This window comes from Geospiza fortis, unplaced genomic scaffold, assembly GCF_000277835.1.
Source record: "Geospiza fortis unplaced genomic scaffold, GeoFor_1.0 scaffold194, whole genome shotgun sequence".
Lineage (NCBI taxonomy): Eukaryota > Metazoa > Chordata > Aves > Passeriformes > Thraupidae > Geospiza > Geospiza fortis.
In genome coordinates, this window is record NW_005054322.1 from 4638036 (window position 1) to 4663436 (window position 25401).

The following is a 25401-nucleotide window of genomic DNA, read 5'->3' on the forward strand; positions in this document are numbered from 1 at the left end:
CCTGTCCCTAAGCTGCTGCACAGGACACAGCCAAGAAGGGGGAATGCTGTCAGGCCACGCTCTTGCTGAGGTACAAGCAGAGCACTGGCAAACACCACTTGGTGTGACACATGTGACATCCTGTCACAACAGCTGTACTCCCTCCATGACCACTTGGAATTCCTCACTTGGGCTTGCTCTGTAGGAAGGTGGGGATTGATAAGCACAGAATAACAGCATTCAAAATCAGCTCTTGAACTATAAGGTGTGCTTGATTCAACAAAATAATAGTAATTTTAATTGCTTACAGAGTTCAAGTCCGCTGCCCTTCTGGGCCTAGAAACATCACCAGTTTACTGCCCAAGGCCAGAACTTGAGGGCCACTCAGCCTGGGAAAAAACCCACCTAAACCAAAACTGCATTAACAAGCTCTGCTATTAAACACAGTAAGAATGATAAGGATGGTTCATACATACCTTCTGAAGCATTACAGCCACTTAAGGATGACTTAGTATAGAAAGTCAGATGCACAGAGTGAACCACTGAGGTCTAAAATTAGTGCCTACAAAGAAATTTGTGAACTTCTGAAATCAAGACCACAGGTGTTTTGTCAGGCACAGTGAAATCAGCAAGATTCATTGTATAGGGTAAGTTGGGTTTTGGCTTTATTTGTTATTTATTTGGGTTTTCCTTTGTTGTTTTGATGAAGTTTTTTAAATGAAACAACTTAGATGCTGTATGTAACACAAAAAGCTTGCGATGTTCTTCAAAATCCAAAGTTTGCTAGTGAAGAGGTACAAAAAAGTAATTTTATTACATGTAGTTTAAATTTAGACAATAATTAAAAGCAAAATCCCACCCAGCTTTCCCTTCCCCCTCTGAGGGAACCAACATAATCTGAAGTCACTGAAGAGTGGAATTATTTCCGTTAAGCATTATAAATATTGCTTGAACAGATTCCACAAAGTACACATTACAACTTATATTAAAATATACCCAAATATAGAGATTTACTTCAAATTAGTTTTTCTAGTAACTCCTTTCTTTGAAGTCACTTGCAGAGGCTTTGAAGATACGTTATTTTTGCACACTTGAAGCACTGGATACACTTGGTTAATTACACACAGCAAATGGCCAATTCATCCACAATCATGCAAATGCAGCAAGAGATAACCATGCCATTTGCTCCTCTATAATCTCAGGGAGTTAATGATTTAAGTGACATCATTCAGTGGCTCAGGCCAGACTATTTCCCAACCCCAGACAGTAAATTGGAGATACGAGCAGGCGGCGCTAGAACGGAGGTTTCCTGGGCTGGAAAGGCAAGTCCGGAACACCAGCCGGAATCCTTTGCACACTGCAGCGTTTCCTCTCTGCCTGAATCTTGAGCTGGATCCACCATCCAGGTTTGTTAAATGCAAGTGAGTATTTTGCTTGACATTTTTACAACAGTTTGCACTGAAAACATTTGTTTTCACTGTGGCCTTTCAGGTTCTGTGGTAGAAGAGACCAAGTAACACTTTCCTGGACCCACACAGTTACGTTGTAGCTGGAAAAAGAACCCCACAAACACCTCGACTTACGGCCTCATTTTTTCAGTTCTTAAAGGCTCCACATTTACTGGCTTTAGCAATAAATTCCTTTAGCAGGGGACCATCCATTTGCCAAAATGCTGTAGTTTGTGTCACTTCTGTCAAATGATTGACACAAAACTTAAAGCAGAATTCCTCTAAGTCCTAAAGAGGTGGGAAAAAACAAAAAGAAAAAATGTTATCTTTGCTTTCAATCACAGAAAATATCATTGAGGCACAAATGCCTGTTTATATTTTTTCAGCGAATTGGACAAACAGGCCCAGTGTCTCTCAGTGTTTCCCCCCAACAGTCACTATGTAAATACAACAGAAAACAATGATTCTACCCACATGTCACTATGTAAATGCAGCTACAAGAGGAAGTAACCAAAATTTGTTTCTCACTATATAGCAGCAGTCACAAAAAACAGCTTTTCTGAGCAATATATATTTTAAGTTCTCACACTTTGTTTCATCTGCATTCTCTGACAACTTTGAAACTCCAATGTAAATAGGAGATCTTGAGGTAATTATGTATAACCAAAACTGTGGATAAAAAAAAATCAGCTCTTTCACAATATGAACAAATCTATTTGTAAGGTTTTGACTTCCTTCCTGCTTCTTGAAGGGTTTAGCTAGAGCCTTCAAGTTCCATGTCCCCAGGCTCAGTGCACATGTATCCTGACTGGATAGTTTGTACAGCAAAGATTAGGCATAAGGTCATTCTGTGCATTAGAAACAGACTCTGCTACGAAGTACTTCACAGGGCTCCTGAATGTGATTCAAATGCAGTACTGGAGCACAGCAATGCTTGCAGAAACACGGATATTTGAGTTTACTTGGAAGTGACTCCCATGCAGTAATTAGAAAAGCTTCACAACCATCACTGCACCCAGGTGATGTCAGACAGAGAGAATGCCTTAAAGAGCACCAAAAAAAAGGCACAGTCCTTGTCAGTCTAAGGTTCCCCACAGAACACTTCTCACTCAGATGATTTCCAACTCCTCCTTTGAGGAGGAAATCTGCTCTGTGGTGCACATCTAAGCTGCTCTAAGGAGGATGCTGCAGCCCTGACAAAAGGGCAACTGCCCACACTGTTCTAATTTCTTTATCAGATGTTTGTAGGACTCTCTGTATGTGAGAACACACCCTTCTCTTGGCTGCTCAGCAGGCTGGGCACTGCAGGAAGGCATAACAAACTCTCTAAGCCCCGTGAGGTAGGAAAGACTGAATAATATTCATGTTTTCTCTTAAGGTCAATACTGAAACTAGAGCAACTGTGTGTGCTAGTGCCAGTTCTTGACACAACAATAATATAAAAATATATCCTGGCCTAAAACCAGGCATTCTGAAGCTGCAGATCTTGACTTGTGTGGCATCTGTGCAACAAAAAAAGACAAGCTTATTAGAACTGAACACTGACAGTTGTGGTATTTTTTAATAACAGAATTAACTAGCATTTTAAAGAAAATTACATCGTACACATTACAATATTTTGCACTGCTTTATTAAAAACTTCATATTCCAAGTCAACGCAACAGAAGCATACAATAAACAGAATTATTGTAGTATTAGTAACTCTGGAAAATCTAAAGTTCTGTATAAAAAAAAAGGCTGAGTTTCATTTGCAGATGGATGAGCTCCCAGCAAACTACTTAATACAGACTTAGGTGAATAAAGGCACAAGGTTTAGCTAAGAATTATTTTAAAAGCTACAGTGAGAAGCTAGCCCTGACCTAATTTTAGCCACTTCAGTCAGTCACCGAAAGAAACTGCAGGAGTTTCATGTCATGGAGGTATTTTTAATTAGTGAAGCAGCTTCTTTTAAGTGTTCTCTTCCAGGCACACCACCCCCCTGAGAGAACTACATCAGCCAAGCAATTCCAAGCCCCCTGCCAGCATTGCAGCATGTAAACCCAATTTTTTGTTAAAGCCCAACCCTTCAGCATCACCCATTCTCTCCTGGAAGCAGCATTGAAGCCTATGGCTCGAACTTTACTTAGGTAAGGAGCTACAGGCGTGGCAGAGTAACTGGATTTTTTACAGCCCTTACAAACAGAATCAATCACACACCTAAGACCCATCCTGCAAACCATCCCTGGAGGCTAAAATATGGGAATCTTCCTATTTTTGATGAACTTCTATCAAAGGCATCATTATTCACAGTAGATCAGAAGCCAGGACAGACACTAACACAGCCTTTGGGTAAGGTCTATCAAACAGGCATCACACCTCAAGGCTTTGAAATAAGTTAGGGCAAGCTGCATGCCAGCTGCTGGAAGTGAAGTACAGAAAAAGTAATAAGTTGATTTACTGAGTACCAAAAAAAACTGCTTTGTAAGCATAACCAACCAATTGTAAAGTTGCCAACACAATGCACAGATACTACTGAACATAAGCAGCCAAAGCAAGCCCAGGAATACTTCCTGATTAGTTCCTAAAGCAGCATGTTAGGGATCTAGGGGTGAAGTCAGACATTCCACAGTGAGGAGGTTTCACTCCCCTCTTCACATACTGTTGCTCAGCCTTCAACATTTATAAGGCCCCTGAAGCAGTTCCTATCCTGACACTTCATTAGCATACTCTGAAAACTGGAAGTGTATCTGTACCTAACAAAACAAAAAAGCCAAGAAAACCCCACCAACCAAAAAAAAATCCCAAATGCACTCAATCCCCAACCTACCACCATGTCATCACACACAACACACAGCCTTACAATTAAGTAACTTAAAGCTTAAAAGCCTGCTTTTCATTATGTTACTTTTTGTTTAAACCTTCCCCTTTTTTCAGAGTTAGTGTTTCCATCCTCAGAAATATCTGCATACTAGTTCACCTTCCCAGTACTGGTTTATGGGGAAAAACTAAAATAAAAAAATGAGATAGAAAAACTGTATTTGCCATGAGAGGTAAGTCCAACATTCTCAAATTTCTGAAAATGGCAAATAGAATTAAATGAAAGTAAGAGAGAGCTTATATGAAAATGTAACCAGCTGCTTTTCTCCATAGTTTGTCAGGAAGCAGCCACCCATTTAAGAGATTGAACTTTATAAGTTTACCTCTGCATCATATCTGACAGCAGCAGAGAGCAATGAAAATGCATTTTCCACAGTAATTCCTCTCTTGATAATGTGCTGACACAGTTTTTTCAGTCTATTTTCACAGTATGAAGTAGCCAAATCCAAGAGCCCTGCAATTAAAACATCATGGTATCAGTCAGTTGTAAAATTACTCATTCAACATCTGTTTCTGCTCCTGCAAATCTCTGTATCTCTATAATGTGCTTTTTCCAAGTAGGTTACTATTCAAAAATGCAGATTAAAGGCAAAGAAGGACTTTTTATTACCTCATTATGCACTCCTGTTAATCTCTATAAATATGAAGGCTGTCTTACTAGCTTGCAGACCTAGTGGCAGGCACCATAGCATGAGTAAAAAACTATTACCAATAAATGGGCTTGAATTACAGCTTGCTGTAATTGCTCTGCTGTCCAAGTTTCCTCCCCATTAGATTTACTGAGATTCTTTGACAGTATGCCAAACAGTAACTGACTCAAATTAGTAAAATATGCAAGTATTTTCACCCAGAGAAATAGTTTCTCTCCCAACCTTGACCAAATTGCTCATAGCTTACTTCTAAATACACACCACTTTTGCTGTAGTTAAGCTTGCTACAACAGCATTTTAAAGACAGCTGAATTAATCACCAGTAAAACACATTCTAGGCTAGACTAGAAGCCTGTCACTTCTAATTTTTAGTCACTTATACTGCAAGCCCTGCCCCAGTTTTTCTGGCTGTTGCCTTCTGACCCATGAGCAGTACCTATTGCATCTTCAGGCGGGAGGTCAACGCTGTCCGTGTACAAGTACTCGAGGAAGGCACGATACACAGGGTAGGAAAACTGGTCTATTTCTATCACCTCCTTCATATCCTCATTCCAGTATGACTGGAACATGGTTCTGAAGTGTTCACACCTAGGAGACAGAGACATCATCTGGAGCACTATTATACACACACACAAATGTTACATTACAGTCCCCCTGGAAACGCATATTTGGGGCACTCTGCAATACTCACAAATATTTTACTATGCCCCATCAGGGCCAGCAGGCCACATTTTGGTTCCTAACACTGTAGACTTCATTATGCATTTAAATAAAACTCTTATTTTGCCCATGCTACAGAAACACCTGTGTATACACTGCAATCACACCAACTTAACAGAATTTATTATCCCAGGAAAAGCAGGCTCAGTGAAAAATTAATGTGGACCCTCCTTTTACCATCACTTCATTTAAAGCTATTATTATACATGGATACTATCTACTACAGATTTTGGGGTACCTCCTTCCCTCTGACTGTTTTTTGCCCCTTTGATGATATCCTAAGTTTGTTCTGTACCAATAAGAGCTGTGAAACACAACCACTACCTGATTTTCAGAACAGCTTTGTGGACATGGATGTACTTTCCATCCACACGGAACTTCAGGTCTGAGGTTTCTGGGCTGTCAAACTCTTTCTTCAGAGACTCTGCTACTGTTAAAAAGTCTTCATGTTCTACAGAAAAAATTTCAAAACAAACAAAACGAGATGTTAGGAGCATCTCAGATGGAACATACACATCACTAACTAAAGCTACCAACTCAACCAAGAGTTATCAAGGAAAACAGATCTGTGTCAGAGATCCACTGGCTTAAGCAGCAAAACAGGAAGGATTAATTAATCCAACAGCATTTCCTGTTGGGAAGGACTGCTCCACAGCAGCTACAGGCAGCAGTGGTCAGCAGTTCCCATTCCATCCCATTACAGAGGCAGCACAACAGCAGGGAAGTACCTGGAGAACTCTGTCTCCATGTGGGCACTACCCACAAGATTCCCAGCCTCCAGGCAGCTCAGTGCTGGTGGTGGCTCAGCTCAGCTCTGCCCCCTGACCTGCAGAATGCTGCTAATGGGAGTCTGCAACACCCCTGAAATCCCTGGGGAAGGGGCCTGCAGCACTCCAGCCACACTGACACGGTGTGGGCTGGGCCTAAAAAGAAAACAGGTCACCACATGGTCACCTTTCTGTGCTGGCAGACTGGATACAGCCTGCAGGCTGATGAGGTCTTTGCCAGGGCTCATTAACGTGAACTATCACTGACACCAATTACTCAGTTTATGAGTCAGTTATAACAACACAAAATCCAGCAGCAGTGCTGCTGAAGGTACAACCAAGGACACAGAACCTCAGCAACTCTGGAAGTGGACTAAAGCAGAGATACCACAGTTTTCTCTATTGAGGCCTGTGGCACTGGTCTCACGGAGGTCCCATTCTGTGTGTCTCTAGAAATCGTACAGGAGTTGCAGCACAAGTTGTCTGAGGATTTTGGTAAAGCAAGGCCTCTGAAATTTCAGAAAACCTAATTTAACCCACTATTTTGATGCATCTTAGAAGTATGTTTCAAAGCACATGGCTTCTAAGAAGTGAAGCATGGAAAAGAAAAACAAATGGATTTCTACTAAATGAAATACAATTTGTCTCCTGTGTCCCACAGGACTGTACAGTGCTCATCCATAAACAATCTGCACATCACTCTTCACTGTTAGGGACACTAAATTATTTCACATGTAAGAAATACTGCTGGAACAAACTACTCAGAACTGTCAAGCCATGTCTGTGCCACAGAAGACCTTGCACTCCTCTGTCTTACATGAATCACCCACAGAAACTGCATCTCCTGTGGCCCAACTAAGCCATGCTCCAATCCCTCTCCATTTGCTCATCTGATCTTTTTTTGCTAGGTCATGAGCTTAGCTTAAGCTATGCAGATCAACTTTCACTCCAAATACTTTCAGTCCTGCAAATTTGTATTTCACCACAGTCAATCCTGAGTGGCTGATTCATTTTTTTGGCAGGAACACTGTAACTGTAAGTAGAACAATAACCTTTACACAGAGTTAGCTCTCCCTAAGAAAACAAAACAACAGCAAAAAACCCAAACAAACAAAAAAAAACCATAAGAAAAAAGAAGGGTTTACTGCTATGTGATGAAAACAGGTGGGAAAGGAAAACACATATGGAAAAGGGAGATTTTAAAATGCTCACAGAATTAATTCTTTTGATTTAAATATTCAGTAAGATTGCCAGAGTAAGTGGGGAAGAATCCCCAAAGGCTAAGAGGAATTAAAGTGCAGGTAACAGAGGTCAAACACCTGGCTATACTCAGTCTGGGAATACCTCATAAAAACAAGGGACTTAAACCAGGGAGAGATGTCATTTAAACAGCTCTCACTATTAGCAAAAGGCAACAGACTGGACAAGCATGACACCTCCACAAGTGTGGAGGCAAGAGAGAGCAAGACCAGCACATATTGCAGAGGATTAGAGAACGGAGAAAGTGACAAATGGGATAAAAGCAGACTTAGATTTACTCAGGAGCAGACTGCTCAAAGTTAATCTTCTCTCTCTTTAGTATCTCTACTCAGTTCTCCCCTACAGGTGAGATGCTGTTACCTGGACCTCCACAAATGTGATAATGTGCTAAATGAGAAGTTACCACAGAGAAGCTGGGTTAGAACAGGCCAAATGCAACAGTAAAGTCTGAGAGACTTAAGTGGAGAGAGGTTACTTGGGATGTGATCCCCAAAAACAATTCCATACAGGGACTAACAAAATTAGGGTCTGTTTTCAGTATGAAAATAGATTAGATGTCCTAAGAGATCTTGAGAACTGAGGCAGCAGATGTAAGATGAAACAGCCGTATTTTTTTTTGAACATGAAAACACCTTAATATTTGCCAGGAAGTGCAAGCTAAGCCCTTTATATCCTATTTGGGGTCAAATAAGAATTAGCAGCATGTGGATCAAAGAAAATCAAGCAAAAAGGTTTGAGCTTATTTGCTGGACACAGAGACAGCATCCCCCAGAGTAATCCAAGGCAGTATAAGAAGAGAGTTCCAACAGAAAAAGCAATTATATGAGAGTCTTGTTTCACAGGGACTATTATTTACAAGTCTGCCCATCCTTAAGGATAGTCAAACTAAATATACTTGAGACAAATCATCTCATGACATGAAAACTTGGAATTCTGTTATTTTCAAAACAAGAAAACATAGGGGAGAGATTTGCTCCTAGAAGGGCAAATACTAAAGAGGAGAAACTACAGATGACATTTAAACTCCAAGGTTGTTAGATACCAAAAAACAAGTCTCGGGAGTAATCTTCCAAGCAGGAATAGTTTTAAGAGGAAAAAATCCCCAAAGTTTTGTTAAATGACTCAGGATTCTTCCCTGGACCTGGAGTTCAAACAAAACAAACATAAGAAATACACTGTGAAAAATGCGTATTTTGTGATTGGCTTTTTGCAAATATTAAAATGAATGTTATATGTGTTGTGTTGGAAAGTAATGCTGTATTAATTCTCTTAAGTAGTGTGTTAAATATAGTTTTAGGTTATAACAAACGTTAAAATAGAAGCTATGCTATGTAGGATACTTTTTTTAAAGAAAGGACTCGCAGTGAGATAGCAGCCACAGGACGCCTAAATGTTTTGGAGAAAAAGAATTTATTGTTCCTTTATCAGAAGAAACGAACTTCTTCGCACCTCGCAGGCGCTGTTAGGATTCAGAGGAAGAAGCTGACGATGACCAGACAGAATCCTGCATTTGAATGGAATTTATGCATCATGTATGAGGTGTATGAACATGCAACAGGCTGTTGCTTTTAAGGGTTAATCCTTTGTTAACGGGGGTCCTTTTTCGAGCTTGTGCGGCCCAGAAAAACGTACCTGGATGTCCATAACTCTTTGTCTCTATTGTGTCATATTGTCCTAATCCTAATTGTCCAAATTATTATTACTCTAATTGCATTACTATTTTTATAACCATTTTATTACTATTAAACTTCTAAAATTTAAAAAACAAGTGATTGGCGTTTTTCACACACAATACTCATCGTGCAATGGTAAAAACAGGGCTTGCTTTGGACATACACTGGCAAACAATCTTGTTACCTTTACCCTGGATCCCCAGCTGCTGAAATAGCAGAAGGAAGCAGAAGGAAGAAACAACTAGCCACTGAGTTGCCAAGCTTCCCTCCTTGTAACACGAGGCTGCCAGGGAAGCAGCATGCTGTGCTAATCACAAATGGACCCAGGGGCAGCGGGAGGTGGAGCTCACCTACGGAGAGCAGGCGCCACATGACGGCGGGGGTGGCGAAGCAGGCGAACACATCGTCGGTGCAGGCGAAGTGGGTGAGGTGCGGGAAGGTGACGGACTGGCCCCGGCACTGCCCCCACATGTACACCTGGCCGCTCTGCGTCTTGGCCGCCGACGTGTGCGCCGAGTGGCAGGCGGCGATCTCCACCACCCTGCGGGCACAAGGAACACTGTGAGGCACTCGCAGGACTTCCCAAAGGCCTCACCAAAACAACAGCCAGTCACACTACGCAGCAACATTCCTGTACTTGCAGCAACATTCCTGTACTTGGGTTTTAGTCCTGCAGAAATGTGATACTGCTTGAATGGGTATTAAAAAACCCACAATTACATTTTCAGGTTGTACATTTTATTATAATCAGATATTGCTTTAGCTATGTCATTCTTATCAACTGACTTTCCTCCTATTTTTTCATAACCATGGAAAAGGGGATGAAGAAAAAACAAGTTTTGTTTTTTCCCCCCTTAAAACCACCACACATCAGAAACTTATTCTCAAGAAGAAATTTCTTCTACCTCCTTTTCATTTGACTTTTGTAGGTTGACAGAAATCTGACCCACTGCCTGTACTTCAGACTTCTTATTTTGCTCTTAAGCTTACTTTCCTCAACACTGAAATTCAACATGAAACACAGTGCTTCATTTGAGGGGCATGAATTCTTTAAGAGCTATGGTTGTTTTTAAATAAAGTCTACACAGTCCTTTCACCCACCTCACACAGTTTTTTAAAATACTAAAGCTGCTGATGCTCACTTATCTATCCTGTTCTCCCGTTGCTCAGGCAATCCCTAGATTCTTATCTGAAACATTCAAGAACTGAGAAGGAACACAATTCCAATTAAAACACCACAAAGACATCGCCAGAGTTTCTGTGCATGTGATAAGTAAAACAGGGAGGGTTCCCAAGTTCAAAATAAAAGCTATGCTTTCCTGTTTTTTCTCTGTGGTAAAAAACACATCAGAGGATTTCATGCTTTTGTGCCAGAAACGCATCAACCAGGACAAACAAATATCTTTCCAAACAATCTAAGAATACACACACAAAAATGTGTGTTCCTTTACAGAACAATGCCCATGAAGAGTTAGATTTTTAGGCAAAACCAGAAAGTTTTAGCACAACATTCATATTTGAAGTGCAAAAATTATTTCAAGATGAAACTCAATGAATCTACATCACTTTCAGCATACGTATCAATAATTTCTGGCAGAAAGAAAACTCATTGGTTGTTTTACACTGCTGTCAACTTATGAACCTCTATGCAACATCTCTGCAAGACATATCATAGAGTATTTATTTCAGGGACAACTTACTTTTTATCACAGCTAAACTATTCCCTCTCTCCAAACCTTCTTTTCTTAGCAGAACAGATTCTTCTTTTTACAGATTATACTACACTTCAGCAGTACAGCAGAACATGTACTAAAGCACACCTATGGTACACATACTTACAGTACATGTACAGGGTAACATGTTAACCATGCATTTAACACCAAAATTCAGGAAGATGACCTTCACAGCTGTTCCTCTGAGCTAACACAAAATGAAGTCTAAATCTGTATACGCAACATTTTTCAAGACAGCAGCAAATGGAACCTCCTAAGTAACTGCTGCCAGCATTAAATATAAATGACAAAAGAATTACATAAACTAAAAGATCAGGAGCAGCAGTAATGTGTTTCATGGTAAATGACAGCTCACACACTTTTAGCACTGTTTCCAAGGAAGCAAAGTCAAGCAAGATGAGTAAGTTCAAGTGACTTATCTCTCCCTTAGATCCCAAGCACAACTTCTATGGTGTTTCTCCCCCTCCTTCATCCATTGAACAAATGCCAGCTTTTTTATAACCCCATGCTTGAGTTCACATACTGTTCTAAATGCAATAGTTCCCCTTAGTTTACTCATGAAATAAATCACTAACAAAACTAAGTTGATTGATCTGCAAATGTACACATTTCTCTTTCACTGCTTTTTAAAGAACATTTCATTTTCCTTTGCAGACAAACCAGTCCACTTCAGTGGGTTTTATTGTGATAGTTCCATTCTTCTTTCTCTGACACCCATTTTTAAGATCTTAAACATTCTCAATACTGTGAAGCTTTAACTTCAAGTGTGAGAAACAACAAAAAATAGGAATGACTTCCCAAATGGGGGAGAAAAACAAAGCAGAAGTGTTTCCTAGTTAAGAGGAGACTGCAAATTAAGAGATCTATAGACCAAGACAAGATACATTAATGCGCCCAGAAAACACACAAGGGCCCAGAGAATGGGACTGAGGTCCACAATTGTAGGTGAGCAGCAAATGAGCTAGCCCCAAATATGAGGATGATGAAAGGGTGATGAAAGAGGACTGAGAAGGGTTAATTTCATTCTTTTATGAGTCCAGGAAACTAAAAAACTACAAACTACTAACTGGTACAAGTAATAAAAATGGGTGCTAACTGTTCTTAGCTCAAGCAACCTTGCAAATTTAGTTCTGTTATCATGGTGAACTATTTAAAACCTCTCAAAAATTGTTTTTCTTCACATGTCACTTCTTGCAAAGGTGGTGTTTCCTTTCTCCCCACTTTTTCTTTTTTTCTTTTTTTTAACGTAGGCCTCAATTCATGGCTTGGCTTATGGATTTCATAGCTCCAGTTTTAAGCAAAGGATATACAGAATATATCCAGAATAGCATAACTCTTATTCATTCATTATCTTTCAGTATCAGGTATGTTTGTGTTCAATAACCATTACAGACGGCAAAAGCACTCGGTGCTCATTGTAAACACTAAGTTACCATCCTTTCCCATATTTTTAACATCAGCAACAGAAAAACAATCCACCAAGCCCTACACATGCATGCTTCCAGTGCTAGAGACTGCATAACACATGCTCAGACTTCTATCAACCCAGAAAGAGCTTGAGCAAGATTACCTTTCTTTTTCCATCATGATCTGCACAGGGCTGAGCTGGTTACTTTTATTGCCAGTCCCCAGCTGCCCGTAAGTGTTAGCTCCCCAGGCATAGAGCAAGCCCTCATCTGTTAGTGCTAGAGTGTGCGCATAGCCACAGGCAATCTGTAAGTAAATGTATATAGCGTTACTCCTGAACCAAACACAATGAGAAACAAAATATCGCACACATTATCATGGTAAGTATCTCAGGCACTCTGCACCCAGCCCCACAATGTGATACTTCTCAGTACAGGCAGCTAACACAAGGTATGTTGGCTGTAGGTACTGCAAAAGTCCCAGCTTCATTAATTGCATTGGCTGCTCCCAAGTAACTTACTGCACACTACAAGTCTCCCTAGGTGCTACCTGCTTTCTTTTCACATGAGGAACGTGGAACTTCATCACATCTTGCAATGCTCTGAAAGTATTTCAGAGCTGGATTATTCTGAATACAGTATGAGTATTCTGTAATGAGGAGAGCTGCAGTTCAACAGCCAACAACTCCTCAATCCAACTCACCACATTCAACTCTACAGAACCTTCCCAAAAAGCCAGGAAATCCCAAATTTTAGTTTAATTCTCTAGCTAGAAAAAAAAAAATAAACCCAACCCAAATCCAAACAAACCAAACTAAACCCAATCACCAAACAATCAAACCCACCCCCATGTCTCATCTTTCCTCTCCCCTTGCTTCTAAAGGACTAATTAGAATACTTTGAACAAATCTGACATCTGATTCGCCTTGTCTTTGACTATCACATTTCATTTAACTTTGTAACAAATGTGCAATTTGTAACCACTGCATAATTCACTAGTAGTTACAGAAGCTAACTTTAAACCTTTCCAAGCATTTACCAAAGCAAGTACTTCACAGCTTACTTGCAGGTTGTATAAGCAAAATATAATTCATTGTAGCTTAAGAAAAAAATTCAGCATTGGAAGTAGTGAAATCTAGAAGCAGGTATAATACTCCAAGGAGAGGTTTCCAGCAGAAGGTGCACTTTCACTTCCACACTGGGCATACCTGGAGCACACAGACGCTGTGCAGCGCTGCCACTCTGCACGGGGTCAGCTGGTTCCCGTTGTTCCCCAGCCCGAGCTGCCCATTGCCATTGTAACCCCAGCCATAAACCTGAGTGCACAAGAAAAACAAAATTAAGCCACTCTTCACCAGGAGTACAGAGCACTTAAGACCTAGTATCAAGCACAAGCCAAGAAAAGTACTTATTATTAAAAAATTGTGCGCTATCTGAAGAGCAATACAGAGAAGGCTGAAAGATATTAAGTAAACTGCAATGACTTACTGCACTCAACTTCTCCACCTTGCATTTACCTTTTAAAGAAGCTAAAAAACATGTCTTAGAAGTACCAGGAATTCGGCAATAAACTCACACTACACCAAAATCTCTCCCATAGCATCAACACTTTGACTTTTACACCATTCTTTCCCTTATTACTTTTCCTTTTTTTTTAAGTTATTCTGATGAACTGATCAGTTTAAATGGAAGTCCCCAGTTTATCTCTAATTCTCCCTTTAGTTTTGTTACAGTGGACACACCATGACATACATAAGGACAATGAAAACCCCTCTCAGCTTTAGGGACTTTGCAGTCCTTCCATTCACAAGGAGATATTACCCTCTGTTTGGTGAAATGAAGTAAAATAGAGGTCACAGTTCAAACCTAAAAACAAGACAGCACCATAAACTTATGTCAAATGGAACAGTTGCACAACGGGAGGGCAATGTTTAAAAAAATGTTTTGGGTTTGTTGCTGGTAATTAAGCAATGTCTTTAAAAAACAGGATCAGCCAATGTATCCTTGCAGAAAAATGAACTGTTTGATTGTGCACGTTTTAAAGAAATAGACTAATTTAATGAATTAAAAGAATTTAACACAATTTATGTTAAGTAATCTCTTGCAACATGAAGACAGACATGGTTAATACAGCTGTTCAAATTCTTGCAGTTGCAGACTTGGTAAGAATTGTGCTCCCAATACAGTCTTTGCCATAAGAAGGAATATTGAAAGACTGCATCTCCAGTCACTTGCAGTGTTTTCCTGCAGCTGGCTCACAGAAGTTGTCAGGACAACTCTGGCAATAACAGCCCTAACCTGAGCACTCCCTGCCAGCATTTCTCCATATTCAGACACCAGCTTGGTGGATTCAAGTAACAGAGAATGAGGGAATGCAGCAGCAGCACTTACCTCACCATTGTTTACTACAGCCATGGAGGAGGTCTGGCCACAAGCAATGCCAACCACAATTTTGCCCTGCAAGCAGTTGGAAACTCTGCGAGGAGTTGGCTGGTTGGCTGTAGATCCAGATCCAACTTGACCGCAGTTATTGTAGCCCCAAGCGTACAGCTGTCCATAAAAACAAACAAACAAAGCCACACAGTTTAAAGCTTAATAATAGCAATGATAGCAATAGATAATCTTCCCACAGGCAGCCCCAGATTGGGTAAACTATCCTACTTAACAGGCTAAAATGCTTAAAGTTCATTTTCATGAATGAAAATTATAAACAGCATTAGGACTCATTTAACAAATAAGAATATAGCACTTTTCCAGCTTATTGCAAAAGAACAGCATCTGACTAAAACAGAAAATGAAGACAACGTAGCTCCGTATTAAAGACAAAGACCATAGTGATTGTCTTTATCATTTCATTATCTTGAAAAAGGAATGCAAGCCAGAACATAATTTGTTTCCCAGACACACTTTAATTCCCCAGTTTAGAGCTATGTAGTTTTCTTCAAAGAACTCTAAACCAGGTTTATTGCTGGACACTCATCATACCTCTTCTGCATTGTTCAAGAGCTGTGAAAGAGCAGGGTTTTGTCAGTTTGTGTTTCACAGTAGCATTAACAAAAAAATCCACAATTTCTGTCAGTTTAAAGTTTCTTGGGGCAAGCTAGTACTAATACAAGCAAAAATATGAGTTCCTTTTATCTGAAAGTCAAAAAGACAGGGAAGCAGTTTGGTATAAAAACATTATAACTCCATGGTTTTGGTGCCTCCAATTTTTATTACATGTATACATGCCCACAGCTTGGCATAAAACTGTTTCTGAGGGTTCATTCTCTGGTGCCTCATCCAGTTCAAAACTCCGGCCTCTTGGAAACACCTTCCACAGACATGCCTGGCAGTACAAGCACAATGACAGGTACCCTTGTGAGAAGCCTACACATCCTTTGGTGCCAGAAGCTGGCTGTTTACTGCAACACCAAACCAAGAGTCATTAAAAGTCATTAAAAACTAACACCTCCATCAGCAGCAAAAAAAAAAAACCCAACCAAAGACAAGAACAAAAGACCTCCCACCAACATAACTCATTTACAATGAACAACATGAAAAAAAAGAATCAGTCCTTTGCTTTTTGTTACTTCTAAATGCTGGATCTTTGATTCCTACTGAATATTTGAAGATGTCTTATAAAATACTTGAATTTTAATAACAGAAAATATTTAGGTAGAGAATCTCAGAAGGTAGATCAAAATCCCAAAGAACATGCCAGAGAAGCATGAATGTTTGCATTCCTTTCATTCTATCATTAAAATACTTCTTTTTTAAATTTGTACTGCATTAAAACTGCACTGAACCATACCAACCAATTATGCCAGGTATTTCCACAAATACTTCCAACTTCAATGTCTCCCTGAGGTTTCAGGTTTATTAGGACACAAGGGGGCTGGCAGCCAAATCTTTCTATAAAGCTGCTTAACACATTTTGCTGCTTTCAGTGCACTCAGTTCTGGTAAAAGCTCAGAGCACAAACCGAGGCACACCAGGGATGTGCAAGGCACACCAGGGATGGATTTAAAGGAGCACAAACCTAGTTACTGCAAGGCACACCAGGGATGGATTTAAAGTACATTAATGAGCCACACTGGCAAGCCAGCTGCAAACACCAGCTCCATGGTCAACACAAAGAAATTTCCCTGCTTCCACTGAGATTTCAAGCATGTCACATTTATGACAAGAAACAGCATGGCCTGCACAGGCAGCTACCACACAGCAGCTGGCACCTCTAGTGTAAGTAGTGCATGAATGTCCTCTCCTTCCTGCATGCTCACCAAGTTTTATAGTTTAACCAAATCAAACATGACAGCACAAAATCTTTCCTAAGTGTAGGCTCTTCTTTCAGACCACTTAACCCAATCTCTCTTTCCTACCCTTAAAATACTTGGTATTACTGTTGCACTATTAATCCATACTGGGCCACAACACAGACATGCTGAGATTACCAGGATGAGAAGAGCTGTAGTTTCCCTTTTCACTGTCAAAAGGTTTTAAAATTAGAGCTTTTCTTTTGTTAGGGCACAGCTGAAACCAGATTTTCCACTGTGCATACATTGGTCAAATCTGCATAACTGGAAACTAATTGGATGTGTTTCCCACAACACATAGCCTGAAGCCTGAAACAAACAGCATGAGCAGACTTGGATATAAACCAAGTGCTCTTTCATTAGCTACACAACAAGGTATTCTGAGGTGTGCAGAGCAACATTCTTCTGCAGTACCAGTATGGAAATGCAAGAACACTTCTACAAGAAAAAGACTAAAAATTCTAACCCAGTAAATACAAATTCAACACATCCCCTAACTAAGAGAACTGCAAGCAAATAAATTATATTTTGCAACTCACAAACCATTATTTCACCCCTAAGGGGCACATCTTTCCAGTCTCACCCCTGTGAGAGAGACAAAAGTTTACTAAGTTGTATTTCCCTTGTTCTGGGGTTGCCTTTTTTTGGCAAGGGGGGGTTAGTAATTTGGTTTTGGGGTGGTTTTTTCTTGTTGTTGTTGTTTTCAAGTCTGCTCTGAAGAAAAGGACATCCTATTTTGAGATAGCAAGAGAAAAGATTATATTTGTAATTACACTATAGAAACAGACAGAAGTTCAAACTACAAGGTCACCTCCACTATTCACTTCAACGAGGAGATTAAGAGATTTGAACAGGTTTCAACTTACATCCCCATCCAATGAGAGTGCCATGGAATGATGAGAGCCACAAGCTACTTCCACCACTTTCTTTATTAAGAGATTTGTGCAAACTTGAACAGGAGTAATGCCCTGATTGGTTGTGCCATTTCCAAGTTGGCTGTAACCATTATGTCCCCAAGCATACACTTCACCATCTGCAAAAATATTTGCGATGAGAACCACTAAAAATTCCAGGGAGGTTAAGACAGAATTTTAAGAAATTAGCAAATACCAACAGGGAATTGAAAGGATATTAACAAAAAGTGAAACTATTATAAGAATCATCTGTATGCTAGAAAATTACATCCTTTGTTTTACATTTGTCTGTCACAGCATATCCTCTAGATTGTGGAAATACATGGAAGTGCACAGGTAAGACAAAGTATGTCATAAGTGACAGTGTAAAATGCTCCAGCCTCAACATAGTGGAAATGGAAACTTTAGCAATTACAAAATCCATTTACTTCCACTTAAGACCAACAAGAACCTCTTAGTGTACGTTAGCCAGTTAACAAGTTAATACAATTACACTATAATCCATTCCTGTTAAATGCAAGTTTAGCTTAAAATCTCTAACTTATGTTTCTATACTAAATATTACTTTTCTACCTTCAGTACAAAGAACAACATGGGGTCCACTTCCATAACTGAGACTGGAGATCTTCTTTCCACATAAGGCTTCCAATTTCTTTGGTACTATTGTGCTCTGATTATCTCCAGTTCCCAAACAATTACTGCAATTCAGTCCAAAAACAAATACCTGGAAAAAAAAAGAATACTCACTTCAAATGTATTACACTCAATTATGCACAGATGTGTAATACTCAGGTCTTCATTAACTGAGGACAGAGTTTCACCTTGGACCTCCAGGGGCCAGAGACATCCCACATGGAAATTAACAACCTCAAGAGACTGCACAAGGGCACTCTGGATGTTAAACTGACGAGTCTGAATTATTCAGATTTGTACAGTCCTGGAAGTTAGGCTTTTTATTTTCAGGAACTGCACCATAACAAGTGGAAAGAAAGTGGAAGCCACCACCTTCTTTTAAAAGCAGTTTGTAAATAGCAAATAAAGCATAAGCATGTAAAGAGCTATATTGTGGGAGGCTCATCCTACAGGCACTATGGATAGGACTTTGGGGGAAAAAAATCCTTCTCTACCCAGTCTTACAAGAAACCTTCCCATTAATACATCCCAGAACACCTGTCTCATTTTCTTTGAGCAGCACTATGCTAACACATAGTGAGTTTCTGAATCATTAAAATCTACAGATAATCTTTCACAGTATTTTTTACTTAGCAAGCCATAACCTCATTTTCTATCTTCATACCTGTTTGCACTTAACTTCAAGCTACCACACCTTCTTTTAAATTCTGCCTGTCTTCCAAAGTGCATATAATCCATCCTGGCCTTTGCCATGCGAAAGTTTTCTAAACAGTCCATTTATATTATCCCCACACAAAACTTAAAAAAAAATTCAAACATTATATCCACCACATTTTAGCTGTCACGTAATGCTTTTGAGAAGCTATTAATCTACAAGCATTCTGAAACCAGCTACTTGTGGCAGCTCACCTCGTCATTGTGCGTGATGTAAATGGCTTCATTGGCAGACGTCCCGAACACACACGCTTTCCGAATGGAAGCAATTTCTTGGGGGGAAAGTAAGGTAAATATTGGCCACTTGCCTACGTCCACCATGATGCTGCTGTGTGTCATGACGCCTCTACAAGCAAGAGGACATTGCTGCAACAAAAAAAAAAAAAAAAAAAACAAACCAAAAAGCTAATTAAAAAGAGTATTTTGCACTTTCATTAACAGACAGTAAGGGAAATTCCTTTACGTGGAGAAAAGACAGGTAACTCTGAAAGTAAATATTCTATTCTGTATGAAATATGTAATTGTATTTCCATGTATTTAGGTGAACAAAAAGCTAGTCACTGGAAAAACAAGTTGTTTGCTTAACAGGGTATTTAAGTAAACTATATTCAATAGGGCTAAACATTTGCTCTTTAACAAGCAAACTTATTAAAAATTTGTGATCTAGCAAATATCCACTGGTGGCAGAGTGGAATTCCGAGGGAATTTTCAAAGGGGATTTCAGCTGCAATTCTAATTTATAAAATTTTCACTTGTATTTTTTTTTGTTATCTTACAAGTCATAAATGCCACGTAAGCAAGCAATTGCTACATATGTGAAACATGCAAATAAAAATAAGGCTGGGGCTGTTGTGAACATGACCCAAATCTGCCATCTCTTGTGTAATCAAAAGCTGTTATGGTCAAAAAAATATTTGTGAGAGCAGGAAAGCATGAGCTTGTGCAATTAGGCAGTGAAACACATCTGAGAACAGCAATTAAGTAAAATTGCCATAATCTGCTACTTAGAAACCAGGTGGATCACATTAACAGCTGGAAACATGACAGGGTATAGAGATGTTTGCCAATGAAAACAAACATATAGAACCCATTCTTCTCCAGTGCTCCCTCTTCCCAATTTCCCCAGGATGACTGCAGCAGCTCAGGAGCAAAGCTGACAGCACAAACACCCAGAGCTCATCGAGGCACTCAACCCTGCACATCACATCGCTCACACCCTGAAGGGACTCTGCTGCTTACAATCTATGATCCATGCCCAGGGCTGTCAGCAAGTTCTGGGAAATGTGGAGAGCATTAGGTGAAGAACTCCACAGAATGTCAGTGACAAGACAAATCACCATAAAATAGTAAAAACCAAGGAGGCAGGGAATTGTTCCATGGGTAAGAATTGCAGTCTCTACCCAGATGCCATCCTCTCATCAACACTTAGTTCTTTCCTTTCCATTTGTTTGCTACAGTGCAACCCAATCCCCCTATTCTTTGCTTTGCTGCTTTCAAGTCAGGCTACCTCCTGATGGTGCCTGGGTACCAGGTATGGATAACAGTGAGAACACAAGACAGCCTCTCTGCTCTTCTTCTGATGCTTGGTTCTCAAACTGGGCTGACACCCAAGACTGGGCTTCAGAAAGCCATTTAACAACAGCAGTCAATTGCTATTCAGTGCAGATGTTTCTTGGAAGAAGGGAATTAAAAAAACAGCAATAACAACAATTAAAAAATTAATTTTGAGACACACAGAGGTCACTGTGGAATTATGTCCATTAAAAAAATAGCCTAACACAAAACCCAAGCAGAGTTGCTTCCTTATTAGATTTCATAACTTTGATCCAATAAACCCTGCTCTGCTCTACAGGCACCTCTCTTACTAAGAGCCTGACTTAACTTTCCATTTCACATTTGAAGCAGATCTTGAAAACACCTGAAATCTCCAGATGGCAAATGCATAATAGATTTATTTGTAGAATAGTTTTTGTTGGTTTTTTTTTTTTTTTTGCAAGTCTACCTAATGGCAAGGCATAGCACATTCTACACAGCTAAACAGGTTTGGATGCATTTAAGCCTTCTTAATTTCTTTCTAGTGCAGTTACAAGCACAGGCTAGTTAGTTGCTAAGATTTGTCACCTCACCTTGGCAAGTCTTTTAACATATGACACTATCAATCAATTAAAACAAGGCAGCAATTACTTGTTCTTTCGAGCAGACCAAGGAAGTGTCCCTTCTGACTTCACCTATTTAACTTGCCTCATATAATATACAACTGCCAAAGCACAAACTTGTCAACCTGGATTTTAAGAAAACTATTTTCTACACTGAAGTAATTTTCAACATAACCTGTGAAGACAGGAAGACAAGGTGATATTTTGCGAGAGAATATCCTAGCCAATTGACAAGCTTTACAGCACCCAGAGAACCTACTCTACTCTAAAAGTAAAAAGTGTAATATGTGTTGCCTTTTCTCTCCCTTGCTGATCTGTGCACTAGGTCTCCAATCTATTTGACTTCTTTCTCTTTGGCTCTGTATGACTCAGATAATCACTGCTCTCTGACAAAACCTTTCCAAGCACTTCCAAAACTTATGCAAGTTATGCTGCACTTCCCACACCTCACAGCTCAACCTGACATCTTGTCAAATTAATACTGATAGATAAAAGCTTTCAAGCACGAGACTTCCCAAATTGGAGATACAAGCAATTAACTCCATCCACAGGTGAAGATCCTTACAATTGTTAACAGGTGTTAACATTGCTTTTCCCAAAACCACGCTGTATATTTTCAGCCATTTCAGCTGTTACTACAATTCTACAGTTATTTCAGGGGTTTTCCTCAAAAGGTTCTTAAGCACAATTCATCTGCCACTGGCAAGCTTGTTTCTTTAATAAATCGCAATCCTAAATTCTATCCAGGATTTAGCAACCAATGAAGGTTCACAAAAATCCTTAAACCAAACAAACAACAAAAAACACTCGCTTGCCTTTTATGTAATATGTACTGTTTCTCCTCAAAGACACACTTTTCCCTTATCTTGAAATATTAACTACTGTCCTTAGATTCTGCTGTTTGCTGGAGTACCTATCATCACTGGCTTTCAATATTTCTATGGTAGCAACAGCAGCTGTTTTCCTTTATCCTTTTGTCTAAGAGAAATTACATATAAACCTGAAAGTTCTGGGCCTTATACACTGACTACTGTTTCTTAACTGTAATTGTGCATAGAAAACTGATTTAACTATTTATTCTTCATTTTCCACAGAAAATAAATGCTCCACCTAGGCAGAAGCACCACCTTTTTCTCTCTAAAAACAGATTCCTTAACAACCCCAGCCAATTTCCTAGGTGCCCAACAAAAGTTCTGGCAGTCACAGGAAGGAAAAACAATCTACTAGTGAGGAAGAAAGTATTTGAGAAATCTATTTTTAAATGTAGGACTGTAAATGGAGGTATCAGTAAAGTCACCCAGTGTTAATCAAAACTGAAACCAAACTGATTCTAGCATCCTGTAGGACATACAGCACACTTCCCAAAAGAGCAGATGCTCTGTGATACCATGACTGACCCTCACACCAAGCACATGCTTCATCCGTGCACAACATTTGTCTGAATCTGGCGGGGACAGTGGAAAGTTTCTTCTGGGCAAATCCTTGCCACGGAAGGCTGATGATCCAGGAGACTCCAGACATGGCACCACAAGCAGCAGCACAAAGAAACGCAGCGTCCTTCCCTCACCCTTCCTGCAGAGTGTCAGTCCCACACCTAAGGTTATTTACTTTTCTTGACAGGACCCTGCTACATCACACACCGTGCAAGGGCTGCACTTCTGCTGAGAAGTTTGTAAGGGCAAATGTGCCAGATGGAGCCCCAAGCAGCCAAGGTACTTTAATCTGCATGCTAATAGCTCTCTCAATATATTAGCTTCAGGCTATTGCTCTGATTCTGTGTGCAACAAAGCAACAGCAGCAGCTCTGAGGAGTATCCCGTCATATATCAACACTCAGATCTTAAGTTAATTGCAAATAAAAACCTTATGAGTATAAAACCCCTGAGCTTAAACTGGTTGCCCAAATTGCTTTTAGAAACACTGCATGCCACCTTTCAACTGTTAATTTCTGCTGCATGATGCAGAGATAAACAATTATACAGCACAAAGCTTTACTTCTGCTGCAAAATGAACCAGCAGAGGGAGTTTATATCAACAACACCCCTTCTCACGGCTCTGACATCTCCAAAATGATCCAACAACCTCAGTATCCAAACAGAAACAAATCACTCCTGGAATTTCACTCGGGCTAAAAATAAGTAAAAAGGGCGACTTGTAAAAGAAAGGAAACTGAACTGGCCACATATTGTGATGAAAAAGAAATTGACCTCAGGGTAAGCACCAACATTAAGGGAAAAACATTTACATCTGCTCACAATTTAAAAAAGCCACACACTTTTGGAGTCATAGGCACCTCAAAAATTCTGTGTTAATCTGCTGCCTACGCATTCATCTCCTCAGTAATTTGCTTACTAAATAAAAAGCCTGCAAGCCGATTCACAGTGGCACATGAAAGACAAACATGAATCCTGCCTTAAAAAAAAAGGCAGCGTTTACAAAATGCTTTGTTAAAATTATTTTAGATACTGTTCCACAGAGTTTATAGTTCAGCTAAATAAATCCACGCTGGATAGAACAATAGCCTAACACAACATCCTACCGGGAAAACAGTACCAATTGTCCTCGGGACAAAAAAACTACAGTTAACTCCTCAAAGATTATCCCCTTATTTGCAAAGGCTGCTGGAACACAATCACACGTTTGTTTGTTTCACTCCCTCCTCAGGCTCCAATGTCGCAGCTTATTCCAGCTAAGCAGACCTACTCCTGCACAGAAAAACTGCAGGCTCAGGCCTTCATTTCTCCTAATTGCCTTTGGGAATTATGAACAGCAGTGAGAACACAAAAGCTGGGATATCTGGTTTTAGAAAAACACAGAGTGACTGGCACACTTAATCCCTTTTTAATTTAAGTACACCTTAACCAAGGAATTATCAAATCCTTCACGTCACACCCATCTTCCCCCGGTCTACATTTGCTTTTTTTGATTTCATATTTTGGCACTGAGAAGGAATAGAGAAACCATATACTATCATTATATTAACAATACTATTGATGTTAAGTAGATGTATGAACCAAGGGATGCTACTGAGCCATTCTCCCTGCCAGTGAAGAGACTTGCGCTCCCTGAAAACGTGCGCCTTAACTTATTTTCCTTGGACCTTACAGGAAGCAAAATTTCTATGGTGAAACTCATGTGTTCCAAACCTCTACACAATTTATTTTCAGATGCCCTCAATGAGCCACACAGGGGAGGCAAGAACTGCTGATCCAAGGGCTGACAACCAGACCTCCTGTTTGCTTTGAGCAGCCAGCTGAGAGAGGTAAGCAAGCAAAAAGCACCACCATGCACGTCAATGCCACTGAACGTGACTGCTTTAGCCACAGGAAACCATCCTTATGAGGATGACAGTCATCCGCCCACCATAACAAACCTCCAATTACAAAACTGTAATTACAACCACACTTTGCCTTATTTTCTTTTTTTCCCCCTACGCTAAACCATTAGTGCAACGTATCAAATCCATTCACTGAAGACATTTTCTAAAGCAATGCCTGTCTTCCAATCTGACACAGAGAGATAAGCGTTCAAGAGGAATCATTCACATTAAAGCAACTAAAGAATGAATGCATCTTTCCAAACAGCTTCTAAAGTTTTTCCAAAAATACTCTGTGCTCCAAGCACATTTCCATTTATGATGTCTTGTACCCTCTTAATCCCACCCCTTGTCGGAACGATTAAAGCCCATTTTACCTTCCGTCAGTAGAGGACAGCACAAACGGGTCACTTGAACTTTCTAAATCAGAACCCTGCAAGTTCCTTATAAAACAGGCAAATATTCCTTTAGCGTTAATTTACAAGAGTTTTCTAAACTGAAACTCTGCAAGTTCCTTTAAAAACACAACAAAGCACAGCAAAGCAAATCCCCCTTCAGCTTAGAAGAAGCGCGTTAAAAACCCGAATAAACGCTGCAACTATTCATAGAAAGCAGGGCAAGGAAGAACAAAAAGCGTTGAGTTTTTCCTGCCCCTGGGTTGTTTGTTTTTTTCCCGACCAGCCGGGTACCTCGAAGCCGGCGACAAAAGGGAAGGATAAACCGCAACACCACGAGCCAGGAAAATAAAAGTGAAAAAAATCAGTAAGACCACACAGGGTTAAAGACGTGCAGTAGGAGCCTTCCAGAGGGCTGTGGGGGAAACTGGCTGGCGGCGAGACAGACGCGGGTGAGGGTCCCCACCCCAGCCCTGCTGCGGCGACA

The 25401-nt window shown here is 40.0% G+C and overlaps 1 protein-coding gene across 2 annotated transcripts; it reads right to left on the minus strand.

Annotated features, from left to right (window-relative positions):
• Window positions 1-622: 622 nt before the first annotated feature.
• On the minus strand, window positions 623-19414 carry RCBTB1 (RCC1 and BTB domain containing protein 1). 2 transcript variants are annotated; one of them, XM_031056827.1, is made up of 11 exons: window positions 19244-19414; window positions 18275-18425; window positions 17654-17820; window positions 14884-15042; window positions 13701-13808; window positions 12657-12799; window positions 9704-9894; window positions 5978-6104; window positions 5370-5521; window positions 4607-4737; window positions 623-1715 (listed from the first exon to the last, which is right to left on the minus strand). In XM_031056827.1, the coding sequence occupies exons 1-11, from the start codon at window positions 19385-19387 to the stop codon at window positions 1575-1577; spliced, it is 1614 nt and encodes a 537-aa protein (XP_030912687.1). In that variant the 5' UTR covers window positions 19388-19414; the 3' UTR covers window positions 623-1574. The 2 variants fall into 2 exon arrangements, with proteins under 2 accessions (XP_030912687.1, XP_030912689.1); XM_031056829.1 differs by lacking the exon at window positions 18275-18425 and having other exon boundaries at window positions 19244-19361.
• Window positions 19415-25401: the final 5987 nt, after the last annotated feature.

Bases quoted from the DNA above. Each gene is read 5' to 3' on its own strand.
- RCBTB1 (XM_031056827.1), bottom strand. From the start codon at position 19,387: ATGACACACAGCAGCATCATGGTGGACGTAGGCAAGTGGCCAATATTT. The intron at 17,821-18,274 runs GTAGAAAAGTAA...ATATTTTTGCAG, and splicing joins TGTTGTTCTTTGTACTGAAG to ATGGTGAAGTGTATGCTTGG. The intron at 4,738-5,369 runs GTACTGCTCATG...TTTTAATTGCAG, and splicing joins CCCGCCTGAAGATGCAATAG to GGCTCTTGGATTTGGCTACT.